This window comes from Nycticebus coucang, chromosome 7, assembly GCF_027406575.1.
Source record: "Nycticebus coucang isolate mNycCou1 chromosome 7, mNycCou1.pri, whole genome shotgun sequence".
NCBI lineage: Eukaryota > Metazoa > Chordata > Mammalia > Primates > Lorisidae > Nycticebus > Nycticebus coucang.
The window spans coordinates 99,590,024-99,605,032 of record NC_069786.1 but is presented as its reverse complement, the minus strand read 5'-3'; the positions used below and the strand labels follow the sequence as shown (position 1 = coordinate 99,605,032).

The 15,009-nt window shown below is 41.9% G+C and overlaps 1 protein-coding gene across 2 annotated transcripts in view; it reads right to left on the bottom strand.

The window, feature by feature from the left end:
- Positions 1 to 8,012: 8,012 nt before the first annotated feature.
- KIAA2012 (KIAA2012 ortholog) overlaps positions 8,013 to 15,009 on the bottom strand; it is a 128,863-nt gene continuing 121,866 nt past the window's right edge. For both annotated transcript variants that reach the window (XM_053597487.1, XM_053597488.1), the window contains exons 21-24: positions 13,661 to 13,860; positions 12,851 to 13,023; positions 10,988 to 11,207; positions 8,013 to 8,445 (exon numbers count right to left, since the gene is read on the bottom strand). In XM_053597487.1, the coding sequence (XP_053453462.1) occupies positions 8,307 to 8,445; positions 10,988 to 11,207; positions 12,851 to 13,023; positions 13,661 to 13,860 (732 nt within the window). In that variant the 3' untranslated portion in view covers positions 8,013 to 8,306. The remainder of the gene's footprint in view (positions 8,446 to 10,987; positions 11,208 to 12,850; positions 13,024 to 13,660; positions 13,861 to 15,009) is intronic.

The following is a 15,009-nucleotide window of genomic DNA, read 5'->3' as shown; positions in this document are numbered from 1 at the left end:
ACACACCTGGCCTAATTTAAATAGCTGTATGTGTTTGGTGCAACATTATTTGACGGTGCAGCTCTAGAGTCTATACTTTGAGGATGTGAGAATGGCCTCAGAAATAGCTCATTTTGCTGAAATGAACATGTACGAAGTGATTACAATGATACCTTGTTCTAAATAGACATTAAATTAGGTTTTTAGGATGAAATGGTTATGATTTTGCTTTATAAAGAGGTTTATAATAAAATTTTATTTTATAATTTTTTTATTATATAATTGAACAGAGAAATACATTTCTACAATAACTATTGAGACTTCAATATCTCATTAATGGATACATTAGACTCAATATCTCATTAATGGATACATTAGACTCTCATTAATGGGTAAGTGAGAAAATAAAGGACTTAATACAATAAACCAACTAGATCTGACAGACATATAGACCACTCTCCCAAACACCACCACCAAACATATTCTCAGTGCCCCTGGGACATTTTCCAGGATAGATCCTATGTTAGGCCATAAATTAAATCCTAATAGATTTTCTTTCTTTCTTTTTTTTCTTTTTTTTGTTTCAGAGACAGAGTCTCACTTTGTAGCCCTCAGTAGAGTGTTGTGGCATCACAGCTCACAGCAACCTCCAGCTCTTGGGCTTAGGCAATTCTCTTGTCTCAGCCTCCCCAGTAGCTGGGACTACAGGCGCCCACCACAATGCCTGGCTATTTTTTTGTTGCAGTTTGGCCAGGCTGGGTTGGAACCCACCACCCTAGGTATATGGGGCCGGTGCCCTACCCACTGTGCCACAGGCACTGCCAAGATTTTATTTTCTTTTTTCTTTTTTTTGAGACAGAGTTTCACTGTATCACCCTTGGTAGGGTGCTATGGTGTCCCACCTCACAGCAGCAACCTCAAACTCTTGGGCTCAAGCAATTCTCTTGCCTTAGCCTCCCAAGTATCTGAGACTACAGGCGCCCGCCACAACACCCGGCTATCTTTTGTTGTAGTTTTCTTTGTTTTTTAGTTGACCTGGCTGGGTTCAAACCCACCCAACTTTGGTGTATGCAGCTGGTGCTGTAACCACCATGCTATGGGCACCCAGCCATTTTTTGTTTTAGTTTTTTGAACCAGTTTACATTTATTGCATTTGTTAAAGTCCCTCTTACAATTGTGTCCCACCCCCAAAAGGTGTGTCACACACTGTGATCGCCCATCCCCCTCCTCCCTGCTCTCTGCTCTCCCCTTCCCAGTGTGTACTAGGTCATTAATTGTCCTCATATCAGAATTGAGTACATAGGATTCTTGCTTCTCCATTCGATGATGCTTTACTAAGAATAATGTGTTCCACTTCCATCTAGGTTAATACAAAAGATGTAAAGTCTCCATTTTTTTTTTTTTTTTTTTTGAGTCAGAATCTCACTATGTTGCCCTAGGTAGAGTGCTATGGCGTCACAGCTCACAGAACCTCAACTCTTGGGCTTAAGCTATTCTCTTGCCTCAGTCTCCCAAGTAGCTGGGACTACAGGCATCCGCCACAAGGCCCAGCTATTTTTCGGTTGTAGTTGTTGTTTGGCAGGCTTGGTCTGGATTCGAACCCACCAGCTCCCGTGTATGTGGCTGGCGCTCTAGTGGCTGAGCTACAGGTGCCGAGCCTCTCCATCTTTTTTAATGGCTGAATAGTATTCCATGGTATACATACACCACAGCTTGTTAATCCATTCCTGGGTTGGTGGGCATTTAGACTGTTTACACATTTTGGAGATTGTAAATTGAGCTGCGATAAACAAGACTAGTGCAAATGTCCTTATGGTAAAAGTATTTTTTTTTCTTCTGGGTAGATGCCCAGTAATGGGATTGCAGGATCAAATGGGAGGTCTAGTTTGAGTTCTTTGAGGGTTCTCCATACTTCTTTCCAAAAAGGTTGTATCAGTTTCAGTCCCACCAGCAGTGTAAAAGTGTTTTCTTCTTTCTACATCCATGCCAGCATCTGCAGTTGTGAGATTTTGTGATGTGGGCCATTCTCACTGGGGTTAGATGATATCTTAGGGTGGTTTTGATTTGCATTTCTCTAATAATAAGGGATATTGAGCATTTTTTCATGTTTGTTAGCCATTCATCTGTCTTCTTGAGAGAAGGTTCTATTCATCTCTCTTGCGCATTGATATAAGGGATTGTTGGCTTTTTTCATGTGGATTAATTTGAGTTCTCTATAGATCCTAGTTATCAAGCTTTTGTCTGATTCAAAATATGCAAACCTTTCCCATTGTGTAGGCTGTTTATTTGCTTTGGTTGTTGTCTCCTTAGCTGTACAGAAGCTTTTCTGTTTAATTAAGTCCCATTTGTTTATTTTTTTTATTGTTGCAATTGCCACATAAGTCTTCTTCATAATATCTTCCCCAGGCCAGTATCTTCGAGTGTTTTTCTCATGCTTTCTTTGAGGATTTTTATCATTTCATGCCTTAAATTTAGGTCTCTTAGCTATCTTGAATCAATTTTGGGGAGTAGAGAAAGGTGTGGGTCCAATTTCATTCTTTTACATGTGGATATCCAGTTCTCCCAGCACCATTTATTGAATTGGGATTCTTTCCCCCAGTGTTTGTTCTTGTTTGGTTTATCAAAGATTAAGTGGCTGTAAGATGTTACTTTCATCTGCTGGTTTTCTATTCGGTTCCAGATGTCTATGTCTATATTTTTGTGCCAATACCATGCTGTTTTGATCACAAAGGCCTTGTAGTACAGCCTAAAGTCTGGTAGGCTGATGCCCAGGCTTTGTTTTTATTACTAAGAATTGTCTTAGCTATATGGGTTTTTTTCTGGTTCCATACAAAAAGAAGAATTATTTTTTCTAAGTCTTGGTATTTTAATAGGGATGATATTGAATCTGTAGATTGCTTTGGGAAGTATATACATTTTAACAATGTTGATTCTTCTTAGCCATGAGCATGGTATGTTCTTCCATTTGTTAATATCCTCTGCTATTTTATTAGGGTTTCATAATTTTTTTTTATAGAGGTCCTTACCCTCTTTTGTTAGGTATATTCGTAGGTATTTCATTTTCTTTGAAGCTACTGTGAAGGGGATTGTGTCCTTAATTAGTTTCTCATCTTTGCTGTTATTGGTGTATACAAAGGCTATTGACTTGTGGACATTGATTTTATATCCTGAGTCATTACTGTTTTTTTGATGACTTCAGGTTCAATCTTTGGGGTTCTCTAAGTATAAGATCATATCGTTAGCAAAGAGGGAGAGTTTAACCTCCTCTGCTACCATTTGGATGCCCTTTATTTCCTTCTCTTGCCTGATTATATTGGCTAGAATTTCCAGGACTATGTTAATAGTAGTGGTGATAGAGGACAACTTTGTCTGGTTACAGTTCTAAGTGGAAAAGCTTTCAATTTTACTCCATTAAGTAAAATATTAGCTGTGGGTTGTCATAGATGACATCAATCAGTTTAAGAAATGTGCCTCCTGGGTGGCGCCTATGGCTCAATGAGTTGAGCGCTGACCCCATATACCGAGGGTGGAGGGTACAAACCCAGCCCTGGCCAAACTGCAACAGAAAAATAGCCAGGTGTTGTGGCAGGCGCCTGTATTCCCAGCTACTCGGGAGGCTGAGGCAGGAGGATCACCTAAGCCCAGGAGCTGGAGGTTGCTCTGAGCTGTGACACCACGGCACTCTACCGAGGGCAACAAAGTGACACTCTGTCTCCAAAAAAAAAAAAAAAAGGAAATGTGCCTCCTATGCCTGTACTCTTCAGTGTTTTAATTAGAAAAGGATGCTGGACTTTATTGAATGCTTTTTGTGCATCAATTGAGAGTATTCTATGGTCTTTGTTTTTGCTTCTGTTGATATGGTGGATTACATTTATGGACTTGGGTATGTTAAACCAGCCTTGCATCCCTGGGATGAAACCTACTTGATCATGATTTATGACTTTTTTGATGATAAACTGTAATCTATTGGGTAGGATTTTGTTGAGAATTTTTACATCTATATTCATTAGTGAAATTGGTCTGAAGTTCTGTTTAGTTGGGTCTTTTCCTGATTTTAGTATCAGGGTGATGTTTGCTTCGTAGAACATGTTGGGGAAGATTCCCTCCTCAATTTTTTAAGATAATTTCTGCAGTATGGAAATAAGCTGTTCTTTGAAGATTTGATAGAATTCTGGTGTGAAGCCATCTGGAACGGGGTATTTTTTTGTTGGGAGATTTTTTTATTGTTTCTTTAATCTCAGTGCTTGAAATTCGTTTGTTCAGGAAATATTTCTTCCTGGCTAAGTCTAGGGAGAGGGTGTGATTCCAAAATTTCTTTTTTAGAGACAGAGTCTCACTTTGTAGCCCTTGGTAGAGTGCTGGGGCTTCACGTCTCAGAGCAACCTCCAGCTCTTGGGCTTAGGCGATTCTCTTGCCTCAGCCTCCTGAGTAGCTGGGACTACAGGCAGTTTGGCCAGGGCTAGGTTTGAACCTGCCACCCTCGGTATATGAGGTCACGCCCTACTCATTGAGCTATAGGCGCCGCCCAGGAGGCACATTTCTTAAACTGATTGATGCCATAGGCACTGCCCAGTAATTCCAAATGTTGATCCATTTCCTTCACATTGTCAAATTTCTGGGTGTATAGTTTCTTGTAGAATTCAGAGATAATCTCTTATATCTCTGCATCTGTTGTTATTTCTCCTTTATCATTTCTGATTAAGGTTACTTTTCTATTTCTAGTTAGTCTGGCCAAAGGTTTATTTTATTTATTTTTTCTAAAAACCAACTTCTTGTTTCATTAATTTTCTGACTGGTTCTTTTGTTTTCAGTTTTATCAATCTCTGATTTAATTTTGGATATTTCTTTTCTTTTTCAAGGTTTAGGCTTAGATTGTTTTTCTTTTCTTTTTGAGACAGAGTCTCACTGTGTTGCCCTCAGTAGAGTGATGTGGCATCACAGCTCACAGCAACCTCAAACTCTTGGGCTTAAGTGGTTCTCTTGCCTAAGCTTCCCAAGTAGCTGGGACTACCAGTACCTGCCACTGGGACTACCGGTACCTGCCACAGTGCCCAGCTATTTTTTTTTTTATTGCCGTTGTCATTAATGTTTAGCAGGCCCAGGCCGGGTTCGAATCCGCCACCCTCAGTGCATGTGGCTGGTGCTGCAACCACTGTGCTACAGGCACCGAGCCTAGGCTTAGATTGTTTTTCTTTTTCCAATTCCATAAGATGGTTTGTGAGTTTGTTGATGCACTCTTTCTGTTTTTTGGATGTAGGCATCTAAAGCGATAGTTTCCTCTCAGGCCTGTTTTTGCTGTATCCCACAGGTTTTGGTAGCCTGTGTCTTCATTCTTGTTATACTCAAGGAAGTTAATGATTTCCTCTTTTTTTTTTTTAAATTGAGATAGAGTCTTACTTTTTCACTCTCAGTAGAGTGCTGTGGCATCATGGCTCACAGCAACCTCAAACTCTTGGGCTTAAGTGATTCTTTTGCCTCAGCCTCCTGAGTTGCTGGGACTACAGGCACCCACCACAATGCTTAGTTATTTTTTTAATTGCAGTTGTCATTGTTGTTTAGCAGGTCCAGGCCAGGTTTGATAGTTTAGATCTTTTACATCATTGTGGAAGCTAGGTTTTGTCCTTTAGTTCTGGGTGCTTTGTTGGTGTCCATTGTGATGGTCAGTGTGTTGAACAGGTTAAAGTATTTCCTGTAGAACAGGTCTTGTTATGGCAAACTTTCTCAGTGTTTGCATATCAGTAAAAGATTTGATTTCTCCCATCAATTTTAAAGCTTAGCTTAGAAGGTTATGAAATTCTGGGCTGGAAATTGTTTTGTCTTCTGGCTTGAAAAGTTTCATTTGAGAAGTCTGCAGAACTTTCATTGAGAAGTCTCCATCACCCTGATGTATTTGCCCAAGTAGGTCAATTGGCCCTTACTCCTTGAGGCCTGCAGAATCTTTTCTTTTGTCTTGACTTTGGACAGGTTCATCACAATGTGTCTTGGAGAAGCTTGATTTGAGTTGAGACAACCTGGGGTCCGATCTCTCTCTGAAAGGAATGTGTCAGAATCTTTAGTGGTATTTGGGAAATTTTCATTTATAATATTCTCCAATATGGCTTCCTTTCCTCTGGGGCATCCTTCCCTTTCTGGGATACCTATAACTTGTATGTTTGAATGCTTCATGAAGTCCCATAATTCTGTCAGTGAATGCTCTGCTTTCTCTCTCTTTTACTCTAACTCTTTAACTATCTGAGTTAGCTAAGAGCTTTGTCTTCTACCTCTTAGGTTCTTTCTTCTGCATAGTCTAATCTGTTACTAATACTTTCTGCTGCATCTTTAAATTCCCCAACTGACTGCTTCAATTCCTTTAGTTATGCTACATCTTTTCCATATTCTTCATTTTGTTCATCTCTTATTTGAGTCTCCTTTCTATATTTTTCATATTGTTCATCTGTTATTTGATTCTGTTTTTTTATTTCCTTTGGTTATTTTCCCCTATCTCAGCAATTTCCTTCATTTGTTTTTATCATCCATATTTTAAATTTCCTTTCTGTCCTTTCTAACATTTCTTTATAGGTATGATCCTCTATAGCAGCTACCCCATTGTCCCATGGTGGGGGTTGCTCTGGTCTGGCTTTTCATGTTGCCAGGATTTTTCTGCTGTGTCTTTCTCATGAATGTTTTCTTTTGTCTGTTTCCTTGCCCTAATTTTCCTTTCACTTCCTCTTGCTCTTTACGTTACCATGCCTCCGACCTAAGTAAGATGTTGATGTGTCTTTTTGGTACAGGAGGCAGGTATAGGGAAGACCCAGGATTGCTTCTTGAAATGCCTCACCTAGAGTGTAAAAAATTTTTTTTTTTTGAGACAGAGTCTCACTTTGTCACCCTCAGTAGAGTGCTCAACCTCAAACTCTTGGGCTTAAGTGATTCTCTTGCCTCAACCTCCCAAGTAGCTGGGACTGCAGGTGTTTGCCACAACACCCAGCTATCTGATGAGATCTGGCTCTGGCTCCGGCTGGTCATGAACTCGTGAGCTCAGGTAATCCACCCACCTTGGCCTCTCAGAGTGCTAGGATTACAGATGTGAGCCCCTCCCCCACTCTTTTTTTTTTTTTTTTTTTATGTAGTGACAGAGTCTCACTTTACTGCCCTCGGTAGAGTGCCGTGGTGGCACATGGCTCACAGCAACCTCCAGCTCTTGGGCTTACGTGATTCTCTTGCCTCAGCCTCCCGAGCAGCTGGGACTACAGGCGCCTGCCACAACGCCCGGCTATTTTTTTGTGCAGTTTGGCTGGGGCTGGGTATGAACCCGCCACCCTCGGTATATGGGGCCCGCGCCCTACTCACTGAGCCACAGGTGCTGCCCAGCCCCCCCCCCCTTTTTTTTTTGCAGTTCTTGGCCGGGGATGGGTTTGAACCCACCACCTCCAGCATATGGGGCCGGTGCCCTACACTGTTGAGCCACAGGCGCCACCCCGCCCCCCTCTTTTTTCTTAGGCTAGAGTGCATGGTGTCAGCCTAGTTCACAGTAACCTCAAACTCCTTGGTTTAAGTGATTCTCCTGCCTCTGCCTCCTGAGTAGCTGGGACTACAGGCAGCTGCCACAGTGCCTGGCTAATTTTTCTATTTTTAGTAGAGATGGAGTTTTACTCTTGCTCAGCTGTTCTTGACACCCCTCCCAGCCCCACCCCCATAGCTCAAGCAGTCCTCATGCCTTGGCCTCTCAGAGTGCTAGGATTACAGGCATTGAGCCACCTCGCCCAGCCAAGAGGTTTATAATAAAATTCTTCTTCTTTTCTGAAAGATGTTGCTTTATTTTTTTTAATTTCAGATTAATACCAGGGTATATATAATTATTAGGTTACAGTGTTAGCATTTGTTAGGTAAAGTCCCTGTTGTAGTTGTGTCCCAATATAATAAAATTCTTAATATGCAATATATGAATTAGCTCCTCTTAGCTAATTCATAATTGTTTGCATTGCAGAATTTCCATTTACCTACAACTCTTTCAGGCACATTGACTGAAATGAAATACTCTATCCTAAGACAATTTTAGTGTTTAGGACAGAATTTATGAAATTCTAGATAGTTTTAAGCACTGAAGCTTCTGGATTTATGTGGTTTTAGAAAAAGGACATAGGTGAGTGAAAAGTTTAAGTGGTTTAAACAAAATGTGTGGTGGGAATGGATGTTCCAGAGTTACAATCTTCAGCATGGGTTAAACCATTGAACCAGATGAACTTGAACCATTTTAATAATTAGGCTTAGGATAGAACTTACTTATAAAGAAAGTTTCTCTTTTTCTATTACCACCTCCCAACTTACTTTTTAGTTTTCTTCTAGCCTTAAGGCCTGGGTATTGGTAGGAACTGGAAATAAGAGTAAACCCATGGTCTGGAAATATTCTGTGTCCACTGCAGGCCCCTGGCTTCCTTGAGGAGCTCTTGATGGAAATGAAGATGTTTCTCCAATGCAGCTTTTTGCCTAAGGAAACACCCCATCCCCAATTCCAATAATGATTAAGAACCCTAGAAATTGTCCTTGTGAGGTAGCAGAAGAACTTTGACTTATCATTAGTTGGACTTGGGGATGTTGATCTTGGACTTTAGTGAAAGATCATAACTCTTGTTCATTAAGTAACTTTACATATGAGGTTTAGACTACAATGAGCCTCCTGTTGGAAAAGTAAAAGGAAAGGCATAATTTGCAGTTCTTAACTCATGTTGCTGGGGACTTCCTTGTTTAAGAGGTGAAGAACTAGGTCTGACAAGTTAGAGTACTGGGCTAATATCACATAAGTGAAGATGGAATAAAGCCAGTTGGCATGAAGTTCTCCTAACCCTGGGTGGAATAAGGCTTACTTCTGTCAGCTACGTGGACTAGCCTTATAAAATCGTCCATTTTCCCTTCAGATGACTGTCAGTTTTCTTTTCATGGAAAGTTGGAACACCAATAGATTAGTTTTCATTTTAATACTTAGGAACCTAACCTCACTGCTATGATTTCATGAAATTTCCTTACCTAACAGCTGAGGAAAATCCCAAAGGAAGAAAAAGTCAAGGTTAGTAGAGAACCTTAAAATAGAGTTGTTCTGGCTGCTTTCTCTTTCTGGTCCCCTAAAGAGCACTTATCATCTTAGGTTTAGCTTATGGTTACTGAAAGTACATTTCAGGGGGAAATGTTCAAGTGTTTATAGTTAATGTTGGGATCACATGGTTTTTTGGGTTGTGGCTTTTTACCCTTCAATTTTGATGTTTGTTTTTTTGTTTTTGGCCAGGGCTAGGTTTGAACCCGCCACCTCCGGCATATGGGACTGGTGCCCTACTCCTTGAGCCACAGGCGCCGCCCCAATTTTGATGGTTCTAAAGAGAATGACATTTGCTTTCATCTGTCACTAAGGATGTAACAACTATAGGGGACCAAGTTTTAAAACAGTCAGTTGAAACCACATACTCAAATTATATCACAAGAAAGATGGTCATTACTATTGTAGGAGAATAAAGTGGGCTGGGGGGGAAGCCTTTTGATTCTGTGCTATTTCTTCTAACAAGGTCCTCATTAGATCCGGTCTTTGCCTACCTCTGACTTCATTAGGAAGTATTCTTTGCCCCGTATTCACTTCATTTTAGCCTTGCTGGCTTTTTATATTATTTTTGAAATAGGGTGTTGCTTTATTGGCCAGGCTAAAATGCAATGGCATCATAGCTCGCTGCAACACTGCTAGGCTCAAGTGATCCTCTCTCCTTAAGCACTGCCAGCTACCTAGGCATCCACCACCATGCACAGCTAATCTTAAAAACTTTTCAAAGAGAGGGGTTCTTTTTTTTTTGCAGTTTTTGGCCAGGGCTGGGTTTGAACCCGCCACCTCCGGCATATGGGGCCGGCGCCTACCCTTTGAGCCACAGGCGCCACCTGAAGAGAGGGGTTCTTGCTATGTTACCTAGGCCAGTCTTGAATTCCTGGCTTGAATTGATCCGCCTGTTTTAGCTTCTAAAAGTGCTAGGATTATAGGCATGATCCACCATGCCTGGCCCTGCCTCTTTTATTCTTTCAGCATGCCAGTTTCATTTCTTTCTTTGGACCTTTGTATTTACAGTTTACTTGCTGGAATATTTTTCTCCCAGATGTTTATGTGACTAACTCCTTGTCATTTAAGTGTCAGCAAATATAATACTTCTGAGAGTTCTTGTCCTGTCAGCCTCCTGCAATCCTATCACATCTTTGGTTTGTTTTTTTTTTTGAGACAGAGTCTCACTTTATCACTTCAGTAGAGTACTGTGTGTCATAGTTCACTGCAACCTCAAATTCTTGGGCTCAAGTGATCCACTTGCCTCAACCTCCCAAGTAGCTGGGACTACAGATGCCAGTCACGACGCCCGGCTGTTTTTAGAGATGGGGTCTCTCTCTAGCTCAGGCTGGTCTCGAACTCATGAACTCAGGCAATCCACTCGCCTTGGCCTCCCAGAGTGCTAGGATTACAGGCATGAGCACCACACCCAGCCTTCCTATCATATCTTTTAAAGTTTTTCTGCATAGCATTTATTGCTAGCCTAAAAAAAAAAAAAAAATTTTATTTTTCATTAGAGTTTTCTCACTCCCACTCCTGGAATGTAAATGCCATGGGAGAAAAGACTTTCTCTGTTTTGCTTACTCTTGAACTCCCAGTGCCTTTAGAACAGTGTTGGGCACATAATAAGCCTCAGTAAATAATAAGGAAGGCAAGTAGGTTTGGAATCTGGGGTCTTAGATCTGGTCCTAGCATTGCCCTTCCTCATGGTTTTGCCCTAATCAAGTTCCTTTCCCTCTTTGGGACTTGCTTTTGTCATCTGTAAACCAGAGGACTCAAATAGATAATCCCTAAACTCACGTCTAGCTCTGGTACAAGTGCTATAAACCATGAAGGGATCCTGTGACATATGCAACAAAAGCATCTCTCTTTGTATTTCAGTCTTCCAAACCATGCTTAGGCAGTCAAACCCTTGTACGTCCCCCTATGGGATTGTTCTGTTGCCCTAAAGTTCAGTACCTGGCTTGTTCCTGAACTTGTTTCATGGCTTCCTCCTGGGCCAGCCTTGTGGCTTCCTCCTCCTTTAGTCTCCTTTCCTCTGCCTCCAGCTGAGCCTTCTCTTCTGCTTTCTGTTTCTGCTGCTGGTACTCTAGTCGTTCCTCTTCAGCCATTTCCATCAGACGTTTTTGTTCTTCTGCTAACTGCATTTCTAATTCTTTCTGCCTTTCCTTCTCTGCCTCTGCAGAATAGAAAAGAAGTGGGCTCAGCAGGGATCATTACTGAGGGAAACAATTTTCTGATCCAATTCTCAAGTCTGATTCCTAGGGACTCACCATGAGAAATTCTGTAGTTTATCTGCCAATAGGCTGTCAGATCCTCTGGGGATTACCTTGGGGGTTAATTTACTAATTTGAGTCCTTTAATTAACCACCTACTATGTCCAGTGCATTATGCAATTAAAGCCTTGGGGAAGAATTTTCCAGCTTCCAGGAAGCTGGGTTGGGGACAGGCATCAGAGTAAGGTATAGAGAAATTTGGTGCTTACTCAGTTGGACTGGCCAGTCTAGAGAGCCAGCACCAGGAAGTGGCCACAGAGTCATCTGCCAAAGTTCCTCCCTCTTCCTCAAAAGTAAGCCTGGATCCAGCAATCCCTAATACCATGTAAATATCCAAAAGACAATAAATCAGCACCCCCATGGTTATTGCTGCACTCAGAATAGCAAGTGAATCAGTTGGTGTTGATCAATAGATGAATGGATAATGAAAATGTGGTATATATACACAATGAAATACTATATAACCATAGAAAAGAACGAAATCCTATCTTTCACTGCAATATAAATGAGTGTGGAAGAAATTATGTTACGTAAAATAAGCCAGGCATAGAAAGGTAAATTGCACATGTTCTTACTCGTGTGGGAGCTAAAAATGTTGATCTCATAGTAGAGAGATCACTGGAGACTGGGAAGAGTAGGAGGGTGGGGGAGATAGGGAAGGGTTGGTTATAAAAATACAGTGAACACAAGAAGAGTAAGTTCTAGTGTTCTGTAATACTATAAAATGACTGATTAGCAACAACTGTCCATTTTCAAATATCTACAAGAGTGGATTTTGAATATTCTTAACAAGAATGTTGCCAAAGAAATGATGGTTTGAGGTGAGGAGTATGTTAATTACCCAGATTTGATCATTACACATGTGTCTAGGTGTCAAAATATCATCATGTACCCTGTAAATGTGTATAATTATGTGTTAATTAAAAAATACTTTTTAGGGGTGAGGTGTGGTTCACACCAGTAATCCTAGCACTCTGGGAGGCCAAGTGGTTGGACTGCTTGATCTCAGGAGTTTGAGACCAGCCTGAGCAAGAGAGAGATCTCATCTCTACTGGAAAAAAAAAAAAAAAAAAAAGCCTGGTGTGGTGGCAGGCAGGTGCCTATAGTCCAGGCTACTCAGGAGGCTGAGGCAAGAGGAGTGCTAAAGCCCAAGAGTTGGAAGTTGCTGTGAGCTAAATGACGCCACGGCACTCTACCCAGGGTGACATGTGACACTCTGTCAAAAAATAAAAACAACTTTAAAAAGTGAGGCTGGAGAGACTACGCATCAACACCTGAAAAGTTGGGCTTGAAGCTGTCCAGACGTTTGTGTCTGTTTCCACCTGCTAGGGAAGGAAGTGAGGAGTAGGGCTGTGTCTCTGGTTTAGGTATCTGAGCAATGCTGAAACCACAGAAGGATCCTACTCACACTTTGGGAGAAAAATAGCTTACACTTTTAGAGTTCTTTGCATAGTAAGGCCTAGGATAAACGAACACTAATAGTAAGATAAAAATATTTCTTCCCCAAAGAGATGGGAGATGCAAAGAGATCAAGGATTGCGCTTACCAGCCTTCTCAGCTTCTTCCTGTTGCTTCTTTCTCTGTAGTTCTTGCAGTTTCCTCCGGAACTCCTCTTGCTGCTGACGGGCTCTCTCCTGGGCTGCTTGCCACTGGAGCCGCTGCTTTCTCTCCTTCTCCTCCTGCCGCTGCTGTTCTTCTTCGAGTCTCTGTTTCCTCAAGCTGAGAAAACACAAGTTCAGGGAAATGGCAGAAAACATTAGGGCATCCTGGTGAGACAAGGCAACAGGCAGTGCCTTGAGGGTGGGGTGGGAGGATGAGGCTTTGCAGCCCACAGGCAAAAGGGAGCACCCCATTTTGAGGAGATTCTGTTTTTCAAGGGAAGCCAGGATTCAAGAGGAGAGGCAAGAGCACAACTAGCCTGCAACTAGAAGCCCAGAAGTTTTAGTACACAGCTCTGTGCTTTCAGGTTGCGGCCTTAAGTTCTCTAGAGGAGTATTTTCAATTCCTAAGAAATGGATTTTCAAACTCCTGCCTTATGGGGTTGATTGTGAAGATCACATTAGAGGCAAGGCCTGCAAAAAGGCCTCGCCTGATGCAGACAAGGCATCTCAAAGCTTTTCCAAGAAGAGCCCTTCGATGTTACTCCCTATTTTGAGTAACATTTATGGTCAAGACACTCTGTCTCATCTCTAGTCCAGGTTGTTCCTAAGTAACTGAGGACAGAGAAAAATGAGACATGATGTTTTACCTCAGGACGTGAGCTTCAGAACCAAACTTTGCCCCTAGAAGAGGTCACCCCCTGCCTTTTTCTCCTGCTTCCCGACCCTGCCATGGTCTTTCTGCTCACCCGACCCACCGGTTCTCCTCTGCGCGTCTCTGTTGCTCCAGCTCCAGCTCCTCCTCCATCTTCTTTGCTCTCTCCAGCTGCTCCTGCTCGAGCCGCCTCTGCTCTTCATGCTCCCTTCTTTTCCTCTCCACTTCCAACTGCCTCATCTTGGCCCTTTCTGCTCGAAGCCTGTCCCGGGAATCTTTCTGCTCCCTCTTAGAGAGGAGGGCCTAAGAAATCAGAATGTTTTTAGTGCAGGGAATGGATGGGTCTGTTCAGCACGGTACTATTGGCAATGAGTCCTCTTCTATCCCAGACAGTGTCTCTAATCAGGGATGGAATCATAAAGCCAACTCCATACCCTACCACCAGTGCACAGACTCTGGTGTCACACGCTTGGGCATTAGGATCTGATTGACTTGGATTCAACTCTCGTATTTGCTATGGGGTTTGGGGATCATGACGTAATTTTCCTGATATTGTCTGACTCATAACACTGTTACCAGGATTAACTGAAATAATGGAAATGCCAGCAGAATGCCCTGTATGTGGTAGGTTCTAGAGTTCTCAATGCCCAAGTAGCATTCAAAAGCCACTTGAGGCCTGAACTCCACTCAAACCAATTAAATGAAAATCTGTTATGTCGGAGGTCTCAGTGGCTTAAAAAGTTTCTTGGGTGGTTATAACATGAAGCCAGGGCTGGAAACCACAGGTTAAGATAGAGGCTATTTTACCAGGGGCAATCTTAGGTATAGATGGGTTAGACACATTTAATCTTGTAAAAGCCACCTTTCCAATGGAAGGTGCTTCTTTCAGTTCTCTCTAATGTTTCCTCCTTAGTCAAAAATAATGCCCATGAGGGGAACTTAAAGAGGCAGCTCTTTTTTTTTTTCCTTAAAGAGGCAACTCTTCTGGGAACTTTGCATATCTAACTCACAGTCAAACCTCCTTGGATCTTTAGCCTTTGCAGAGGCAGCACAGTACTATGGACTGGCAATAAATCTGAGAAACACTGATGATTTAGTAGGCTCTGAAAAATTCAGCCCGCATGTTAAAATTCTCAGCTGTTAAGCAGAGCAGAATTCCATAATCTATGCAGTTGGGGCTGGAGGTGGTGACTGAGAACTATAAAGGAAAGATCTTCCTGGAATCCCTTCTGGAAGACTATGGGATATAAAATAAATAAACACATAATAATTGAAAATAATGATAAGAGTCCTGAATATGGAGCCAAAGGACTGGAGTTTAAGTCTCAGCTCTACCACTCAATGGTTGTGCAATTTCTGGCAATTGGCCTTTAACTCCTAGCTTCAGTTTCTCGGTCTGTAAAATAGGGCTGACCATACCTGGCTTACAGGTGTGGTTTGTAGAGGTTAAAT